Consider the following 20,872-nt stretch of genomic DNA (forward strand, 5'->3'; position numbering starts at 1 on the left):
ACCTTGATCCCACGCCTTCTCCCTCCTCTTGCTCTCTTTATCTATGTAAAATATTTTTTCTTCTGATTAACTTTCTTATCGCCATTACACTAAAAGGAAAGGTTACGTTCAGGTCATTAAAGTCCAGCCTCTTGAAATCTCTATTTCTTCAAGAAGCTCTTCAAATGAAAAGGAAGCAAGTACAGGGCAATTTTTAAGGCTCTAACTATAAGACCATTATTATTTTAGATTGAGGATTGCAGACAAGAGAAAGCACGGGGCCCTACCACTGTGCACCATGCTGCTAACTCTCTGGAGGCTTCAGCCTCCGTGGGATCAGGCCATGGGAAATGAAGTGTCCTCCATCACCTGCTGGGCTTTCTGGGGTGTGGAAATGACTAAAGATCCCACTGATGGATCTGCTGATTCCAATGTATTGATGGGATCAACTACCTTATAATCAGGTCCCAAAGGCCTGGGGGCCATTGCATCCCTCTAAGGCAGAGCCTTCACACATTTTTAATGAAGCACTTTTGTCAGTTTGAAAAAAATTTTGAGTGCCCCTCCAAAATACATGGACATTTACCTGTTTATAAAGTATATAGCACTAATACATAGTACTGTATACAAGTGATACAGTATAAATATATTATAAGCATTATATATACACAAAATTTTCAAAGGTGGTATCTTCATTGGTTTGGGAGGCTATAATAGAATACCATAGACTGGGTGGCTTACAAACAACAGAAATTTATTTCTCACGGTTCTGGAGGCTGGGAAGTCCAAGATCAAGGCACCAGCAGGTTTGGTGTCTGATGAAGGCCTCACAGATGGCCATATTCTCATTGTAACGTCACATGGAGGAAGGGGCTAGGGAACTGTCTGGGGTTCATTTCATATGGACACTGATCCCATTCATGAGGCCTCTGCCATCATGATCTCATCACCTACCAAATGCCCTATCCATTTACCATCACCCTGGGGGCTAGGTTTCATATACTAATTTGTGGGGGACACAAACATTCAGCCTAGAGCAGGTGACACAAGAAAAATCAGAAAGATCTATTATTTTCTTCTTGTGCCCCAACAGATGTCTCAAGCACCACTCTGAGGAAATGGTTCTCAAACTTTGGGTGACCAAGAATAATCTGAAGAGTTTGTTTAAAATTAAGGTTGTCCAGGCTCCAGCCCTGGAAGTTCTTATTCACTCGGTCATGGGAAGAGCCTATAATTCTTTTCCTGAGCTCTCAGGCTGACTCTGATTCCAGCCCTCAATCAGATTTTGGAACCACTGAACCAGACCCTTCTGTTTTCCTCCCCTTTTAATTTTCCACTAAATTTTAATCCTGTGATCGTGCTGTTATCTACCTCCTGGACCCCCTACATGAATTAAAAACAATAAAAATGGTAAGAATAGCTGCCATTTATTATTTCCTGCTTGGCAGGATTGCTAAGGACTTACCTCTTTACATTATCTCCTTTAATCTCATCAGGTAGATATACTTAGTCCCACTACACAGATGGAAAAATCTAAAGCTCAGAACACTAATGACTTGCCCCAGGTCACCCAGTTAGGAAGTGATAGGCCAGGGACCTTAACTTAGATCTGTCTGATTCCAAAGCCTGGACTCTTGACCACTAAGCATACTGCCTCAAAATAAATCACTGTAATTTACTGAACTTCTACCATGAACCAGGCACTTGGCTGGGCACTTCACATATAAATCCGTAATACTAATGATATACCTGTGTTTGTAGAAGTGTGAATCTCAGTCCGCAAATTCTGATATGGAAGAAATACCTTTATTTTCTGTAACCCACCTGAGTTATGACTCCAAACTCCTATTATTTAGGCCCTCCTAGATTCTTTCTTACCCCGCCCCACCCACACTTCTGGATCTGACACAATACCCAAAAATGGGGTTAGGGGTAAGCACCTGATCATCTGACATCAGTCCACATAGGTGACCACTAAGGGGCCACTCCTCCCCATCTTCATGACCTGTTGGCACCGGAGGCTTACTGCTACTGACACCGCATGGCAGGCACAGGGACATCTTTTGTCCCCCTGCTGACACACTCACAGCCATTTTTTCTTTGGGTTCTTACCACTTTCTGGAAACAAGGGACTGTCCCCTCTGCCCTCATAGACAAATCTCCCTCTCTCCCCACCCACTTAGAAAGCCCAAGACACTCTCTTTCTAGTGCTGGGATGGTAGGGGTACTCTTTCTCCCTTCACATCCCTTTGAAACATTTTTAGCCTTTTACTTGCCATTGTTGGTTAGAATTCACTTACTCTAGGTCCTAAGTTTCAGGAAGACAAAAGGTTTATAGTCTTCTCTCTACTTTACTCTTCTTAAGTGGAAGGGAGAGGGTGAGGGAAGAGGTTGGGAGAAATATATTGTTGATACCTCAAAGTATTATCCCCCGCCCATGTTCTCTTATTTTACAGGTGAGGAGATGGAACTCATTAAGGTTAAGTAACATTTTGCCAGCTAGTTGATAATAGACCCAGGATCCCAGAGGCACTTGGATTCACTGGTTTCTTGGTGAGTTAATCTGTAGAGTGAGGCCGGGGGTGGAGTTGGTACCTGGCAGTACCCAAAGGATAAGAGATGAGGTGGGCCCAGGGGAGAGGAGCCAGGTAGATAGTCAGCTGGTTTTAGGTTCCAACTTTCTGGGAAATAAGAAGTAAAGTGGAACCTTCAGATCCTGCTTAACTATGCAGGTAGGATGGAGCCAGCCAAGAAGCCAGCACAGAAACCTCTGCTCAGAAATCATGCATTTGACTAGATGGTCTCCAAGGTATAGTCCTCTGGAAGCTGAGGCAGCCACAAGACACTACAGAGTTAAGTTTTGGCCTAGGATCAGTCTGTCCAAACTGCCGGTGGTTTCAGAAGGTCCTATCAGTTCGTTTCATCCGGGCAATGATCACCAAGTTATCTAACTGCCTACCCAACATTTCCCCTTGGATGTCTAAGAGGCATCTCAGACTCCACCTGGGCAAAACTGAATTTTTGATTTTCCATCACCAAACCTGCTCCACTCACATCCTTTCCTATCTCAGCTGCTAGCAACACCATTGTCCCACTTGCTCAAGCCAAAGTCCTTGAAGTCATCTTCAACTCCTCTCTTTCTCTGCATCCCAGTAGTCAGGAAATCCTGTTGTATCCACCTTCAAAATATATCCACCACCCATCCATCAGTCCCCAATTCCACTGTTACTGTGCTGAACCAAGGCACCATCACCTCTTGCTGGATCACTGTAATAGCCTCTTAGCAGATCTACCCACTTGCACCCTTGTTTGCTAATAATTTGCTCCTAGTCTTAGAAACTAAAATGATCTTTTACAAATATTATACAAATCATATCACTCTTCTGCTCAGAATGGTTCCCCATGTCTCATACTATAAAAGCCAAAGTCCCTAATCACTGGCCTCCTTGCTGTTCCTGGGACATTCCAGGCATGCTCCTACCTCAGGGCCTTTGCACTGGCTGTTCTGGCTACCTGATGCTCTCCTCAACATGTCCACAGGGGCAACTTCCTCAAACCCTTGCTCAAAGTTCAGCTTCCCAACAAGGCTCACCTTGAAAATTCTATTTAAAATCACTACCTTCCCCAACCCCCTTAACTCAGCCATACTTTTCCTTTTCCCATAGCTCTGATTACATTCTACCAATCTACATAAATCTCTTATTTATTATGTCTATTGCCTGTTATCTGACTCCTCCCATCTCCTGTGGTACATAAGCTCCACAAGGACTGGAATCTTCGTCTGTTCTCTTCACTTGCATATCTCAAGTACCTAGAGCAGTGCCTGGAATATAATAGATATTTTTTAAAAGTTTGAAAAATGAATAAAGTTTAAATAAAACTAGAAACCCAAGGAATATTACAAGAGCCACACCTGAATTTCCCCTGTCTGGTTTTGCCAAGTGGCCTTACTTCTCAGTCGTCTACCCAGTTAGAGCATCCATTAACACAGAGGAGGAAAGAGTGTGTTTACTCTAGGGCCATCTTTCAATGGGGCCCCCAGCAAAGGCATCCAGTTCTGCATCTTTGCTCCTCCATCAGCTCCTTCTTAGACTGAGGATAGAGGTTTTCTGCCCCTTTCAGCTATAGAAATGTCGCCCATCACTCTTTGACCACAGGCACCAGCAATTTTGCTAAACTCAATAGAAAACAGACCACCTGGGGCTCTCCACATAGCAGAGTCCTTTCCTTTCTCTTGGGGTTTAGCCTGCAATTTGAAATACCACTGCCAGGAGCCTGCATTCCCTTTGCATACTGCCAGAGAGAGACTTAGGCAACCATGTGGGAGTCACCTACTCCTGACCTTTGACAGTACTTCCAAACACAACACATTAACTTTAAATTGATTAATTTAGAACTGGGACCTTGGCCCAAGAAAGTAAGAGTACATGACAAGATATTTTATTTTCAAAATGTATCAGGATAAAAAATACTTTTGTAAATCAACCTTTTTTTTGTATGAGATAGAGTTAGATTTGGGTTCAGTGTAGGAAGGAAAGTGTCTGAACACTAGAAAACATGTTTAAAAGGTTAATTATTAATGGGCAGTCTTCTCTAACAAAGTATCAATAGGCAATCTGCTCTCTTTAGCTTCAGAAATTAGCAAGAAGACCTCGGTCCGGGTGAGACAGGAGAAATGGAAAATTCCCTGTGTGTCTCTATTTTCTTGGTTTTGTGCATCTTTATCCAATCAAGTGCCCATGGACAAAGCCTGGGACTAGGTAAGAGCCTGCCTTTTCTCCGGAAATGGGCATGGATTTTCTTTTTTAAATGTACGTCACAATGAATCCAAGTGTTCTTGGCTATGTGGAACAGAACTTGCTTCACAGCATACGAGGTGTTCTGTTAGTGGCATCGAAGGTCACAAGGACGTGTAGCTGTTTGTAGGCAGAACTGAAAGTTTAGGAAGCCACTCTGGGAGTAGAAGTCTTCTCAAAGAGCTTGCAACTAGCAATGAAGTCTCTCGCATATCCTATTAAGAAATAGTCAGGATAAGCCTTCTCTGGTGGCAAATAATCTGAAGGAGTTTCAGATCTTCCTGAGAGTTAATTTGGCATCTAATTTGCAGTTGAGGAGAACAGCTTGCAATGAAATGCTTCATCTTGCTGAGGGTTGTCTAATTGCTGGCTTTCTCAGAAGACAGGAATTTGTAGAATCCTCTTTCCAGTCAGGTTGAAAACAGAGCTATCATTGCACATTTTCTAGACTTCACTTTTTCTGCCAGAGTTTTACTCTGAGACTGAGGAATTCAACAGCAGTCACACCTGTTTGGTCTGTAAATTCACACACTAGGTTGATGCCCAAAGAGATCCAAATGCTTGATCAGGTAGGTGGATTCCAGGTTCCTGGCTAAACAGTGCATTGGATCAATAAACGATGGATATGAAGTGAACTGAACACTTTGGGCAAATGACACTGGCCTTTGGGACTTTGTTTTTGTGCTGGTTACTTGTCAGGACCTAGAAACTCTAAGGTAGAGGCTTAGATTTTTCTTTCCTCGAAGACTGCTTGGAGGGAGCTCCGAAAAGAATTAGGAACTTACTACCCAAAGATTGCCTGAAAATTCCAGAACATTTTTTTTCTCCTTTAAGAAAAAAGGCTGTTCTTTATGTTTAATTATTATTTTGTATACTAGGTCAGTTAATAACTTATTAGCAGTATTAATTATTACCATTCACTGAGCAATTTGTGTGTCAACCACAAGGTTAATTATTTTGCATACATCATCTCACTTATCAAGCTGAGTCCAAAAATGATAATAATAATTTAGAGCCATCCGGGCAGAATTGCTGATGATTTTTATTCCGTGTTCACAGGGATATTGGTAAAGGGCCTTTCCTGCCCTTTGGCCCAGAATGTTGTTTTTGTTAATTTTTTACTGAAGTATAATATATATCTACAAAAGTGCCTATATCGTAAGTGCTCAATGAATTTTCACAATCTGAGCCAGCATCCCAGAAACCTCCCTTGCACACCTCTTGAGCCTTAACATAGATTATTTTGCTTTTGGGGGAAGCTTTTCGATAATGGACACATACAGTATATGCTCTTTTGCTTCTGGCTTCTTTCACTAAACATGATGTTGGTGAGATTCAACCATGCATTTGCATGAGGTGTGACTCATCATTCTGTTCACTGTAGCATTCCGTCGTATGAATATACCACCCTTGGTTTATCCATTCTGCTACTGACTGGCCCAGTCGATGTTTCAGTAGAGACTTGGGGGTTGGAAGCCATTAGAGCCGAGGTGAAGGATAAAAGGCAGGATGGCCTCCCCGGGGGTTGCTGAGTATCGTCCACATTTCCCTCACCAAATCCTGTGCTGGTCAGCTACTGCTTTCCCAGGGTCCTGGTTTGTCCAAAAGCTGAGGGAAGTGGCCACTATTAGCAGGAAGGTTCTTCAAGGGAAAGGATCAGAGACAGGAGGCCTCTTGTTCCTTTGAGAGCAGAATGTCTTGGCAGAATTTCTTCTGCAGGGAGTCAGCCAAGATCTGTGTGCATGAGGCTGGTGGGACATCCACCTGGGGCATTGCAAGGAGGCAAGCATCCCACAGTAGAGCCCTGAAAGGTTGAGTATCTATACCTTGTAGGATGGTTTTCCAAACTGCCCCCCAGGGGAGATTTTGGTTGCCACAACTGGGGAGAGAGTGCTGTTGGCATATGGGGGTAGAAGCCAGGGACGCTGCTAAACATCCTACAGTGGACAGAACAGCCCCACAGCAGTGAATTATTCAGGACGAAGTGTCAATACTGCCAAGGTGGAGAACACTTGGTCTGTACCAAGCTTCAACTGTCACTAGTCAGGGGCCAGGAGGAACTCCCATAGGACCCTTCCTCCTTAACCCCAATCCTCCCAGCTTACCTTTTATTATTATTAACGACATTGCTAATGGACCGACTAATATATTGTGCACCCTGTATATGCCAGACACTGTGCAAACATTTTATCCCACCCTCACCTTGTGGTTGAGTCAGCCAGCTGAAAATTGACTTGCTGGAGGTCCCATGATTGCTCAGGGCAGAGCCACGAGAGGCACCTAGAGGTTGATCTGTCTGCCTAAGGCTACAGGTTTCTGGCCGTTGTGCTCACACCCAGTGGTTTAACAGCCAGAGATCCCTAGAAATACATTCTGCTGGGTTCCTCTCACAGGAGAGGACTATTTGAATAATTCCTGCCTACCAGCACCAAGGGAAACAAGATATGGTGAGCCTCCTGAAGACCCCAGGACACAGAGCTACCATCGTTCTCATCCCCAGACCTCCCTGCCTGAGGCCCAGTCCGCCCCACTGGCGTGGCCAGGAGGATCAATACTGCTTAAATGGGAGCTGCTACTCCTAGACCCTGGCAGCCCCACCTTCCAGCGGTATCCGCGACCACTGCCTAAGGTGCCTGCCCCCTCCCTGCAATTCCAGCCACAGAGTCCACATCCTAGAAGCAAATGAAGCCCAGCCGTCAGTCACTCATTCATTTAACAAGTAAGTGTGCATAGGCATCTGCCATATATAAGGCAGTGCTTTTAATACAACAGTTCTCAAACTTCCTGGTCCCAGGACACCATTACATTCTCCAAAATTATTCAGAATTCCGAAGAGCTCTTTTTTTTTTTATATTATTTATTTTACTTATGTATTTTGGCTGCTGCGCCAGGTCTTAGTTGAGGCACGTGGGATCTTTGTTGCGGCACGCAGGCTTCTTAGTTGTGGCATGAGAACTCTTAGTTGCAGCATGCATGCGGGATCTAGTTCCCTGACCAGGGATAGGACCCAGGCCCCCTGCAATGGGAACGTGGAGTCTTACCTACTGAACCACCAGGGAGATCCCCCAAAGAGCTCTTTTTTACGTGGAACACAGGTATCAATATTTACCATATTAGAGACTAAAACTGAGAATTTTTTTTTTAATTTTAATGCTTTTAAAAATAAAAAAGTCATCACATGCTAACATATGTAACATATTATGAGGAATAACTTGTATTTTCCAAACAACAACAAAAAAAGTGAGTCAGAAGAGTGACATTGGTTCACAAAGAAATTTCGCTAATTTTGTAATGTCTGGTTTAATAGAAGCAGCTGGATTTTTTCATCTGTTTCTGTATTGAATCTGTTGTGATATGTTGCTTTGTCCAGAGTACATGAAGAAAACTGGACTCACATATAGGAAAAGGGAGGACATCCTCGAGGTCCTGCCAAGGCCCACACTCAGAACTGCTGTTATTTGTGCAGCAGACACTGTACAACTGTAGACCGCACAGTAGCCCCTGCTCTCCATGAGCTTACTGTCGAATCGGGTGAACCAAGGGTAGGGAGATGGGAGCTGCCTGCACTGCCAGCAGCAATAAGGGGGCCATCATCCATAGAGAATGCAAAATAATAATAGAACTTACGAAAAGTTGGTCTTCCTTTCATCATCACAATTCTATATAATGCCAGTGATAAAACTAAAGCCCCTCCCCCTCAAAATAGTTTTTTGGTCAAATTTGTAAACAACTGCTGTGGTTACTGTTGAGTTTTATTAATATATATGTAAACTTCAAATAATCACAGTTTTATATTACTTCTCCTTGAATAAATGTTCTCTGTTGATGTCAATTTAGAGACCTCCCAGTTTTGCAGTTGGCCCCTGATACTCGTGGACTGTGACATGCGCTCATTGCAAGTGTCTAATGGTTCAGAATCCTCCCAGCTCACTTTGGTCATCTCATGTCTCCAAATCCCGTGGTACTTATTGCCTGTTCTTGCATTTAAACAGCAGATTTGAAATTTAAAATGATAGCGTAGTGATTATAAAGACAAAGATACAGAACCCGAGAACTTCAATTCTCCTATCCCGTGTGACCACTTAGAGTTTTGTGTTTAAAATGTAAAACAGTAAAACAGATTTTACAGTGAACTGTGAAGTATAATATTTTGTTTGGTAAGTAAAAATTTTGTTTCTTCCAGGAAATATCTTTAATGCACTTGCGTATCTTTAAAGTGGAAATGTATTCTTCTTTTTTAATTGTTCATTGCTTTAAAACTAAATAACAAATCAAGAAAATAGTGATTATTGCTGATTTTTGCATGCATATAACTGAAAATAGCTTTGTCTTATAGAGCAAAGTGGTATTAAAATGATCCATTCTGGGTTTCAAATATATAAGGTATACCACTGAGTCTAATAAAGGAGATAAGATGTATATATAAAACTTTTTCAACTAAACCATAAAATATGCCAAGTACCACTGGAGAGGAGTGCAATGGAGTGAGTGTTTCTGTCCCCCCAAAATTCATGTGTTGAAATCCTAACCCTCAATAGCATGGCATCTTAGGAGGTGGGGACTTTGGGTGGTGATTCAGTCATGAGGGTGGAGCCCTCATGAATGGGATTAGTGTCTTTATAAAAGGGACCCCAAAGAGCTCACTCACTGTCTGTTCACCATGTGAGGAAACCTGGAAGAGGGTTTTCACCAGAACCCCAACATGCTGGCACCCTGATCTCAGACTTCCAGCCTCCAGAACTGTGAGAAAAATTTCTGTTGGTTACAAGCCACCCAGTCTATTGTAATTTGTTACAACAGCCTGAGTTGACTAAGACAAGGTGCAGGTAGAGATGGAGAAGAGTTTACTTCCAAGTACGTAGAGGAAAGGCTTCTGGGAGGAAGCAGCATTTGAGCCGAGTCTTGCAGGATGGAATCTGGACAAAAGTGAAGGAGGCTTTCCTTGTGCATAAGAAAAGGCACAGAGCCAATAAAGTACATATGTTTTCCAAGTCCAAACACCTTCCAAAAACAGGCCTTCCAGGAAGGAGAAGAAGAAAAAAAAAAAAATAGGAAGGAGTTGATAGCAATACTACATCACAACTGCAATAAACCGAAAACACCTTGAATGCCCAACAATAAACCATCAAGGATGGAGGGTCCAGGTATTACTAATTCCTCCTTTAAACAAGCATTGTTTTGAATACCTACTACTAGAAGTTCTAGGAACTTTTGGGAACAATGATGATGAGATTCAGAAATAAAAGGCTTAATGCTGACCCTTAGGCACTCATAGTGCAATACAAGTGTTCTTAGCCTAGCCCAGGGATGGGTTTCAGAGAGGCTGGATGCCTCTTAGGATGGTACCCAAGGCTGTATGAATGTGCATTTGAGGGCAGGAGAGAAGTCATAACTTCTGGCAAATTATCAAAGGGACCTGTGACCTCCAAAAGGTTACATAACAACTGGTCTTGTAGCTTTTAAAAAATAAGTATGAGGAAATTTTAAAGGCAGTAAAGTGGGGGAGAAAAAGAGGACTAACTAACCTACATATTGAATCACAACTATGATAAAACTACATTCATGTATATTGCTAGGGATTTGAAATATATGTAAAGATCTATAAAGAGTATTAAGGCCATGGGGGGGGGCAGAGAGAGAGAGAGAGAGAGAGAGAGAGAGAGAGAGGGGGGGAGAGAGAGAGAGAGAGAGAGAGAGAGAGAGAGAGAGAGAGAGAGAGAGAGAGACTCTGAGAGAATGTGTGTGTATGTGTTTTAAGTGTTTAAATGTGAAAGAAAAAAAAAGTTTTTTTTAAAAACCTGGTAAGCTGCAGTTAGATTGGTCCTGGATTTGTTGTCCCTAGAGGGGCCACCTCCCACCATCCTCATAGGCTTAGCCAAGCCCAGAATTACAGCCCCAGCGGGACCTGAAAATTCCTAACAGGCCTCCACAACTGTAGGGAAGGTGGTTCATGAGTACTACTTGAGGTAGTATCCAGAGATGGAACTCATTCACCTGGGCGAGTACATGAAAGCAGAATCGGCAGAAAGCCAGCCCCAGAATTCTCGTGAAATTCTACATGCTTTCTGCTAGAGACCCTCCCACCCACTGCCATACTTCCTGGCCCTATGGCTGAGCCATTCTGGAGTCCTCCTGACGGCATCGTACCCAGAGAGGACAAGCCTGAGGTGAGAGGACAGCAGCCTATCTCCCACCCTGCTTGCCTTTCACAAGGGACCCAGGACCTGAACCCATATTTAATTGTGGGCCAGGTGAGCAAGATCCCCACCACCACATTCTCGCTGCCCTGCCACAATGCTACAAGGCATGCGGCGTCCTTGCAGGCGAGTAAGCAGGGAGAAGGGAAGGAGAGGCAGGGCTGGGCCAGAGCCTTGCCCGATTTTAGGTATGGTCCACAAGACACAGCTGAGCAGTCCCAGTTACATTCTCCAAGGGGATGTGACCACCTTGACCTCAGCCTGGGGTGTGCGCCTGATATCCATGGGGCCCAGCAATTCTCATGGCCAGAAGGGTGGCCGTACACTGGTTCCCAGGAGAGTGTTCATTTTAGAGCGGGGCCCTGTCAGCCAGGGATCAGAGTCCAGCCCACTAGGGAAGGGGGCTGGCCAGGAGCAGGCAGAACATCTGGACCCCTGCCAAACAAGCTGAGGATCATGGCCAGACTTCAGCCCCAAGGTGAAAACTAGAAAAATGGGTCAGAGCCCAGCCAGTCCTGCAGGGAGTGGGGTTGCTATGTTAAGGTAGACAGCAGGTGCACCCAGCTGCTGACAATCAGGCACCTAGCTTAGGGCAAGGAGACAAACTCGAGTCATTCCCACACTGGAAGATTCAGGGTGCAGCTACGCTTCTCAAGAGAAGGTGTAATTCGTAGGCATTGCCACAAGGCAGCGCAGTGACGCCTTAGCTGCTTCCAGGGTTTCAGGAGAGGATTCAGGTATGGGAAAAACCAAGTTTCTGGATGACTCTGGAAAACTCATGACTATTGGTTAACGTCACTCTCCTCTCTGCTTATGACTCTATTTCCAGAAACACTCATAGTTGCGATATTTCCACCATGGGATTTGAGGGGAGGGGTAGGAAGAAGTAAAGAGAAGATCAAGTGTATTGAAGGGGAGGCCTCTTTGTCTGTCCCCAGCACTTTCTCCTCCATATATACAGGTTCACCTTCAGGGGCCTGGTAAAGTAGATTTTAACAGCTTTTAGATGGCATGTTGTGGCATTAAAATAGTTCTTATGACGATATAAAGGTGGCAACACTGAATAGTATTTTCGTTCCAAGGCTAAGTGGGACAAAAGTAGTATACCTAACTGTGTGTGTCTTGTGATTACAACTCCATGAAAACGTATATTTAAGGAAAAAAAACTACTAGAAGAAAATGTACAAACATGTTCAGACTTCAGTTGAGTTTATATCTAAATTTTTGTCTCTTCCAACTTTTATGTAATGTTGTACTATGTATATAGTGTTTTGCTTTATGATTTGAATAATTTAAAAATTCACATCAAAATGATAAAACAAAGGGATTTGACTAGTCAGAGGTTCTCGAACTTTAGTGTGTATGAGAAACTTATTAAAATAAGATTTTATTAAATCTCATTTATTTATAAAATAAATAAATTCTATTAAATTTGTTAAATAAATAAATCTTATTAAAATCAGATTTCTGGGTCCCATCTGCAAGTTTCTAACTCAGTGGGCCTGGGGTGGATCCAGGAATTTGCATTTCTAGAGTTCCCAAGGGCTGCTTCAAGTGCGGGGAGTACACCTTGAGAACCACTAGAAAAACAAAAATAGACAGTTAATGGCAAAACATTAACCTGACTTGAACCCAGGTCTCCTGATTTTCAGGTTTAAGGCTCTTCCCTCAGAAACAATACAAGCTTCCAGGGCAAACCTGGCGTTCATTTCTCAGTCTCCTGGAGGGGGGAAGGGGAGAGATGTCTATTGATCCTGAATATTGACCTCCCTCAGGGGTAGCCATCTCCCAAATAATATAAAACCCCTAGATATTTGTGACAATTTATTCCTCCAAAATAAAACATGGTCATGGTGAAAAGAAAGTGGTTCTTGAATTGGAAAAAAAAAAAAAATTCCCAAGCTGAGATTTACTTGTAATTGGTAGAAAAATACTAGTTGCAATAATGAATTAACCACACACGGTAAAGCATGCCTTGGCAGGCCTGAAAATAGGATCCAGCAAATTCTTTTCGTATGAGCTGGGCATTACCAAGAACTGGGCAGAGCCTGTGATTCTCAGTTGACTAGGACTGGCCTTTCTGTGACTGAGAAAAACTTTCCAGTGACAAATGTTCCAGCTTCCTTATCCCAAGACAAACCAAAATAGTGAAAACAACATACTTCTTTATACTGAAATATAACAAGATCAACACCAGCAAATTATAGCATTTATTAACCACCTACTGTGTACCAGGCTCCATGGTTTGTACGAAAACATGTTCCTAAGGACACAAAAATGAAAAAGCACACTACCATTCATCAAGGAGCTTCCCAATTGACCAAGTCTGGAGACCCCTACAGCTCTGTGTGTGTGTGTGTGTGTGTGTGTGTGTGTGTGTGTGTGTAGATTAGAGATTGGAAGAGGCATAATTTCAACACAGTATGATAAGTGCACAATTGGGTACAAAACATCAAGGCCCTGAGGCAGGGAGAGGTTAGCAGAGAAGGCTTTATAGAGGAAGTGATATTTGAGTTGAGCCTTGAAGGAGAAGTGGGAGGACGTAGCAAGCAGAAGGAAAAGCATGAGCCAGTCTTGGAGGCTTGAAAACAGAAAATGAAACTGGGAATCCCTGAGACGTTTGCTGTAGCTCAGAGGAGGGCACAAAAAAAGAAGTGGCCAGAGGTAAGGGCATCAAAGGCCATGCTAATGTGTTTGGCCCTCACCCTGGAGGCAGTGGGGCCACCACTGAGGTTGGTGTTTGAAAAAGGGAGGGACTTGGCTCTTGGCTGCCTTTCCTGCTTGGTGGATGGCTTCCCCTCACAGCCTGGCTGAAACCCCAGCCACTCCCTGATAGAAAGCAATGCTATCAGCAGGAAAAGGCAGGGCTGGCACTCGGAAGTTACAGGCTCTGCAACTGCACCTGGCTGGTGCCCACAAACACTCAGATCTTCCTCCCAGGAGGGCTCCAGCCCATGGGCAACTCTATTTGAAATTTACTTGTTAACTGCTATTCCTAACACTAAATGGTAGGAGGGATTTACACCAATGAAACTGAGGCAGGAACACATACTAGAAGCTTGAATAGGAACCTTCCATTTAAAAAGTACCTTCTTCTAAGTCTGAAAAGAGAACCATTTGCAAATTCCACGTCACACTAGTTTATAAACCTATAGCAATTTCAACTTTAAAAACTTATTCCTACCTACATGATATCACTTGATTCTCATCATATCCCTGTAAAGAATACTGGGCAGGTATCATTATGCCCATTTTACAGATGTAAAGGTTCACCAGCCAAAGGCCACTAGGAACACACTTGGAGTCAAATGAAAGTTAGGATTATTTGGCTTACTGCAGGAAGGGAGGACACACTCCAGAGAAACCCAGGGGCATCCCTGCACAAGGAGTTGAGAGGGGCTTCTTAGAAAATTTGGGCTTGTGACAGATGAAACTAAGGAAAGGTTGGGGAAGCAGGAGCAAACCTGGATGGGATTCTGTCAAAGGGGAAGGGGGCCATTCAGTGATCTAGTATCTAAATAATTTAATAATTAATTATTGTGAACTCATTATTGCTTAATTTAATCAATAACGTTCCAGCAGGCAGAACTAGAGCTGGCATTGGTACAGGAGCAATAGTCTCTCCTTGTTAGTTGGAAGCAGGGAATGTTTAGTCACATTTTATGGATTCAGAGTGGCCTCCTTTCTGTCCTGTTGCAAATGTATCTGCAAAGGGTCCTTGTAGCACATTGTTTCTGTTTTGTGGGCGTTGTCTATGTTCAGTTGGGAACATCATGGTCTGGCTGCCAGCGAGGCTCCTTTTTGTTGCTGTTGTGTTTGTTTTCATTTTCTCACATACCAAGAAACCTGGGTAATCTCTTTGATATCTCCCAATACCTCCACCCTAGCCGAACAGCCTTAGGCGGCTGCCTTTACCTCCTGCGCCTCCGATTTCCCACCAGTAGTATCCCTTCCAGCACTGATATCCTGAGTGTCAAGAGAGCTCATTGAGAGGCATCGTGGTACCCTGAGACCTTCCACAGCTACCTCATCTGGTGTCAGCTATTTAACCGTTAGTTAATGGTAGAGAGAAATATGAAGGCAAAGTTCTATCCACTTTAAACACGAAACATTGCCCCCTGCCTCAAGCCTAGTGCAACTCAGTTGCCTTGAGCCACTCAAAGATTCCCAGACAACAGCAGGACAAAGGCACGATTCTGTAAGAGCAAGCCAAGCAGTAAATGACCATTAGACCTTTGGTCCCAAGGCTGTTTCATAGTGGGCCAGACACACATCCATTTTTGGATACAGTACTAACAATAAAAAATATACATTTGATGCTTACGTTGCTTTGAGTAGAACCAAGAAGTATGAAATAATAGTAACTATTATTTTTAAGAACTTTCAGATGTGCCAAATGCTTTGCCTATTTATTTCACCTAATCCATGCGACCCTCCTGTGTGATAAGCATCATTATCACCCCTTTACAGGGAAAATTGTGGCTCAGAGAAGGGAACTGGCAGGGAAGGCTCCCAGGGTCCCTGGGTTTCTCACTGGTGCTTATTTCTGGTGATGCTGGTGCCCCTTCAGAGCCATGGGTACACTGGCTTTCAGAGGTTTCCCACCTCGGATATTATTCAGTGCCAGGGTATCCTAGGACGTACTCTGAGCCTCTCTGGGCCTGGCCACTTCTAACTAGAAGTTGGCACTCACCTTACCCACTGTGAGTGATGTCTACCTCTCAATGGCCCAGAAGAAAACCCATCCCTGGACAAAGTCCTGGTTCCCTTGTGTCTCAGCCTCCATCACTGCCCCTCAGAAACAAGATGTAAGTACAAATCCAGGCAGACCGAACAAAGGAGAGGCCTCATGATATCAAGCCTGAAAATTCTGGGCCAATGTAAGGCAACCAAAGATGCTTTGAAAAGGTTAGAGCATTTTTCTTCATCCAAGAATCCTGTAGGAACAGGGCTGTTTTCACAAGCTGAGCTGGACCCTCCACGGGGGGCTTGATGACATCAGCAAAACAGCACCTGAGAAATCTCCTCTCATGAGGTCTTGCCACTGTTTCATGACTAGGTCCTCTTGGTGTGTTACTGTCATGCCCTGGCCACCACCTTCACGCCACACAGAGAGACTCCCGTCCCTGAGATTTGTGATCAGGATGAGTGATGTCAAAGCAGGAAGAGCCGGAGAGGAGACTCAGGAGGGAGGGTGGGGCTCCACCTTCGACTCACAACAAAAGACATCCAGATGACCAATTCATGCAGGGGAGTCCACACTTGGGGATGGTGCCAGGGCCTGGGACCACTCACAGATCTAGCCACACGCCAGCTCTGTGCAGGTCTTGTGTTAGGACTCTACCACATCCAACTTTCATCAGTATATTCATTTGCTGGGACTGCCATAACACAAGACCACAGACTGCTGGCTCAAACAAAAGAGATGAATTTTCTTGCAATTCTGGAGGTTAGAAGTCAAAGATCAAGGTGTCGGCAGGGCTGGTTTCTTCTGAGCCTTCTCTGCTTGGCTTGCACATGGCTATCTTTCCTTATCTTCACATGATCTTCCCTCTGCACATGTCTTTGTCCTCATCTTCTTATAAGGACACCAGTCACATTGGAGTAGGGCCCACTCTGAGGACCTCATTTTAACTTAATTACCTCTTTGAAGACTCGATCTCTAAAGACAGTCACATTCTGAGATACTGAGGGTTAGGACCTCACATATGAATTTGGGGGTGGGGGCAGGGAATACAATTCAGCCCATGACATCCAGCAAACCTCTGAAGATCCTGCTCAGACCTGGGTCCTGGGCCAGGCACTGGGGACCCCACAGGTATATTATGGCTCTGTCTGAGCTTCAACAACTCCCTGGGGTGGTGGTGCTTCAGAGTTAGAAAAAAGAGGCTTATACGTATACCTGAGATTGGAAAGTGAGTATAAATCTGCACCCCCCGAACCAGGCCTAAACAGGGGGCTTTAGCTGTGTGGGTGCAGGAAGCTCTGGCCCACTCAGGTGCACAGGAGCCAGCTGGCAGCTAGTGGGGGAGGGGCTTGGCCCTCTGAACAGCATGATGAAGACTTTCTGGCAGCAGGAGCAATAACTGGCAGGAGGCCAAGAGAGCCGTTTATTTGGCTCCTGGTGAGGGTAAGTGATAAAACTCACCCTCTGGCACAGTGCCTGAGGCAGGATCATGTTCAAGGGAGATGCTCACTGTGAGCCCACACCGTGCTCTCTCTGGTTTGGGGATATGACTGTCCCACACAGGCAAGCTGTCCCCAGCCAGGCCATTGCCTAGACTCACCCTGGCCTTAGCCAAGGTCGGCTGCCATCCTCTCCTGGGTGCCTGCCACCCACCCTCCCTCGACCCCCTGCAGACCCAGAAGGAGAGGACGATCGCCAGCCCGAGGACAGCGAGGGACTGGGAAGATAAACACCAGGGCTCCTCTTTGGGAAAATAAACCATAGACTCGTGAGGGAGACTGGGTGAAAGAGAACTGGATTTGGAGTCTAAAAACCTAGTCTCAGTCCTAGCTATGTCACTTACCCACAGGTAGCCTTCAGCAAATCACTGTGATCTCTAGGCCTCTGCTTTTCAGTAGTGAATGGGGTTATTATTAGAGACCCCACAGGGTTGTTCTGAGGATGAAATGGGGTCATATATGTATGTGGAATTATGCAATGCAGCTATGCATTGCTGGCCATAAAATAATCTTTGTAAGAACCTACTATTTACTAAGTCATCCTCCATTATAATACTCACCTGAGTCACTGAATACTCCCATTGTTTCCCCCACTTTTTATTACCAAAATGTCCCAGTATAGAAAAGGTTGAAAGGATAGCACAAAGAATAACAGTGAGAAGCAGCCACATAGCACAGGGAGATCAGCTCACTGCTTTGTGACCACCTAGAGGGGTGGGATAGAGAGGGTGGGAGGGAGATGCAAGAGGGAGGAGATATGGGGATATATGTATACACGTAGCTGATTCACTTTGTTATACAGCAGAAACTAACACACCACTGTAAAGCGATTATACTCCAATAAATATGTTTTTTAAAAAAAGAATTACCATATTCCCTCCAGAGAGATTCAATAACTATTAACATTTTAGCATATTTACTTTATCTCTCTCTTTCTATGCATATTTATATGTGTGTGTGTGTTGCAGAACCGTTTGATTTCTCTCTGTCTCTGTCCCTCCATATATATGTGTATATATGAATAACAAATGTATGTATCTCTCGCTTCTTTCTTTCTCTCATATATATATGAGCCCACGCTCCCAGGCCTCCTGCAGACCTCTCTTTGCTCTCTAGTTACCTGCCGCACATCTCTCTCCCCACTGGACTAGGAACACCTCAAGAGCAGGGACAAGGTAGTCACCATTGTATCCTCAGGACCTGCAGGGCCTGGCACGGAGCAGGCACGTGGCAAGTGACCATTGATTATACACCTCTTCAACAAAGGACTAAGCAACATACACTTTTTTAAAGTAAATGAGTTTTAAGTCACTTCATCTGGCAAATCCCAGATCCCTGCTGGAGATAATGGAAGAAACATCCCAGAAGTGCAGGATGTTTAGGTCTTGCTCTACTTCCTTCCCCCTCTAAAAGCATGGGGACTCTGAAGCCACTTGGGGCTCTCGGTAAGAGGCTGCACTCTACGGCTGTGATACAGCTATCCATTTGCAAGGGGGAAGTGCTCTCCAGACCACAGTCTACTCTGGAAAACACACATGCACAGAAAAGCTGGCTCTGTCCCTATTATGGATCTTACAGAAGTGATTCTGAGTCCTTTAGGTTTCCATGGAACCAGGAACCCACTTCCAGACCAGCGAGAGTGGGAAAAGGGGATGTATATCATGTTTGTGTTGTTGTCTTGCCTATAAATTCCCTACAAAGCTCATGACTTTCATAGGAGTTTTAAACTTCCCCCAGGTTCAGATGATGCTTGTTAAAGCAGAGTTTCTCAAACTTTAATGTGCATATGAATCGCCTGAGAAGCTTGATAAAGTGAATGTTATGTTTCAGTACATCTGGGATGGGCTCCAAGATCTTGTTTCTAACAAGTGTTCGGGTCGTGCCATTGCGGCTGGTCACCAAAACACACTTTGAGAAGCAAAGTTCTGAAGAACACAAAATAGCTCCTCATTTACTTGGTGAACTAGTAATTGGGCACCTACTACTAGACATAAGGCAGCGTACTAGCACTGGAGGTACCAGGAGACGGGAAGAAATGTAAAGAGGAAGACGCAGTTCTTTGCCTCAAATCCAGCTGGATATGCCTCATTACTATGTCTAGGCACCTGGCTTAAATTGCCTTAATTCTTACAATTTATAATCTCTACAGTGTACACTGTTGTTCTCCTTTTACTTGTTAAGAAACTGGAGCTCATTCAGCTTAACTGTCTTATCCAAACCAGTGAAAGGATGCTGTGAGATTTGAGCTGAGGGCTCCCTGACTCCGAGGCCTGTGTTTTCCCCACGCACCTCTCTCACACCTGGCCTTGATGCACTTTTCACCAAGCGCCCAGATGGAAGGGCAAGGAGAGCCCTTAAAACAGACCTCAGTAGCCCGAGGGGAAGGACGTGGGGTGGCAGCCGGCAGAAGGCACTAAGTAACCACCAGAGAGGGGAATTAGGACCTAGCAGGTGCCTCAAGGCTGCCTTCCTTGGGTCTCTGGCTGTTACAGGTAATATATTTCCTAATGTGGCGGATCAAATGCAGCCTACACTAGTAAATTTCAACCACAAATTATGGCCTGAACTTTGTCACCAAATGGCTGTGTGACTTTGGATAAATCATTGCCCTCACCTGGATTCAGAATTGGGAGCTCTTTAATTCCTTTTCTCTCTGACAAAATGTTTCTGAGCTCTCTTCCATTCTTCCCGTCAAGTCAGGGTGAACGCCTCTTTGTTACGTCCCCACTTGGGGTTCCCCCAGCCCCAACTTCTTAGCTCAGGACTGGGAGTTTCTGTGGATCACTCTGCAGTCTTCCTACTTTCTTTTTTATTTTTTTTTAATATTTATTATTTATTTATGGCTGCGTCACATCTTAGTTGCAGCACGTGGGCTCTTTGTTGCAGCATGCAGGCTTCTCTCTAGTTGCGGCACGCAGGCTCAGTAGTTGCAGCACGTGGGACCTCTAGTTGTGGCACATGGACTCTAGAGCGCGCGGGCTTAGTTGCCCTGATGCATGTGGGATCTTAGTTCCCCAACCAGGGTTCGAACCTGCGTCCCCTGCATTGGAAGGTGGATTAGTAACTACTGGACCACCAGCGAAGGCCAGTATTCCTACTTTCCCTCCTAACTTCACACATGTTTATTGAGCACAGCTCTGCCCCAGATGCTGTGCTGAGGGCTGGAGATGCAAAGGCAATGAGATGCATTCCATCTCTCAGCAGAGTGGCCCCAGGGCACCTAACCCAGCACAGGCAGGGGCAAGTAGGGCTGAGTGGGCAGATTCCCCACATGCCAGGGCTTCATCCCCCAGCAACCCTTTGAGGTGAATGCTCCTATCATCCCCATTTTAAAGATGAAGAAACTGAGGCTTACGGAGATCAAGTTACTGTCCCAAATAATTAAGGATCAAATGAAATAATGTATGCAAAAAACTTAGCAGAGTGTCCAACAAGTAGGAAATAAATGGTAACTAAAATGCCTTCTTTAAATGGCAGAACAGGGAGTAAGAGCCAGTTAGCCTCACTCTCAGAGACAACAAACTGGAGAGTTGGAGAAAGGCCTCTTGTCTCCCCTGGAGGACAAAGACCAGGCTTGGGACGGACCACTCAGGATGAGAAAACTGCTGAGGAAAGAAGCAAAATAACCATCAAAAAAGAGCTTGACAGGGTCCAAAGCACCCCAGTGCACACGTGAGGGCAGTGTGAGCTCTGATGGTGGTGACAGCGATTAGT

At 44.6% G+C, this 20,872-nt stretch overlaps 1 protein-coding gene across 1 annotated transcript in view; it reads left to right on the forward strand.

Moving 5' to 3' along the window:
* Positions 1-20,872, forward strand: part of LIPC (lipase C, hepatic type) — a 173,769-nt gene that overhangs the window by 14,081 nt on the left and 138,816 nt on the right. Inside the window, exons 2-3 of the mRNA XM_073801084.1 lie at positions 2,436-2,532; positions 4,609-4,739. Of these exons, the coding sequence (XP_073657185.1) occupies positions 4,655-4,739 (85 nt within the window). The 5' untranslated portion in view covers positions 2,436-2,532; positions 4,609-4,654. The remainder of the gene's footprint in view (positions 1-2,435; positions 2,533-4,608; positions 4,740-20,872) is intronic.

This window comes from Tursiops truncatus, chromosome 2 (assembly GCF_011762595.2).
Source record: "Tursiops truncatus isolate mTurTru1 chromosome 2, mTurTru1.mat.Y, whole genome shotgun sequence".
NCBI classification, from domain to species: Eukaryota; Metazoa; Chordata; class Mammalia; order Artiodactyla; family Delphinidae; genus Tursiops; species Tursiops truncatus.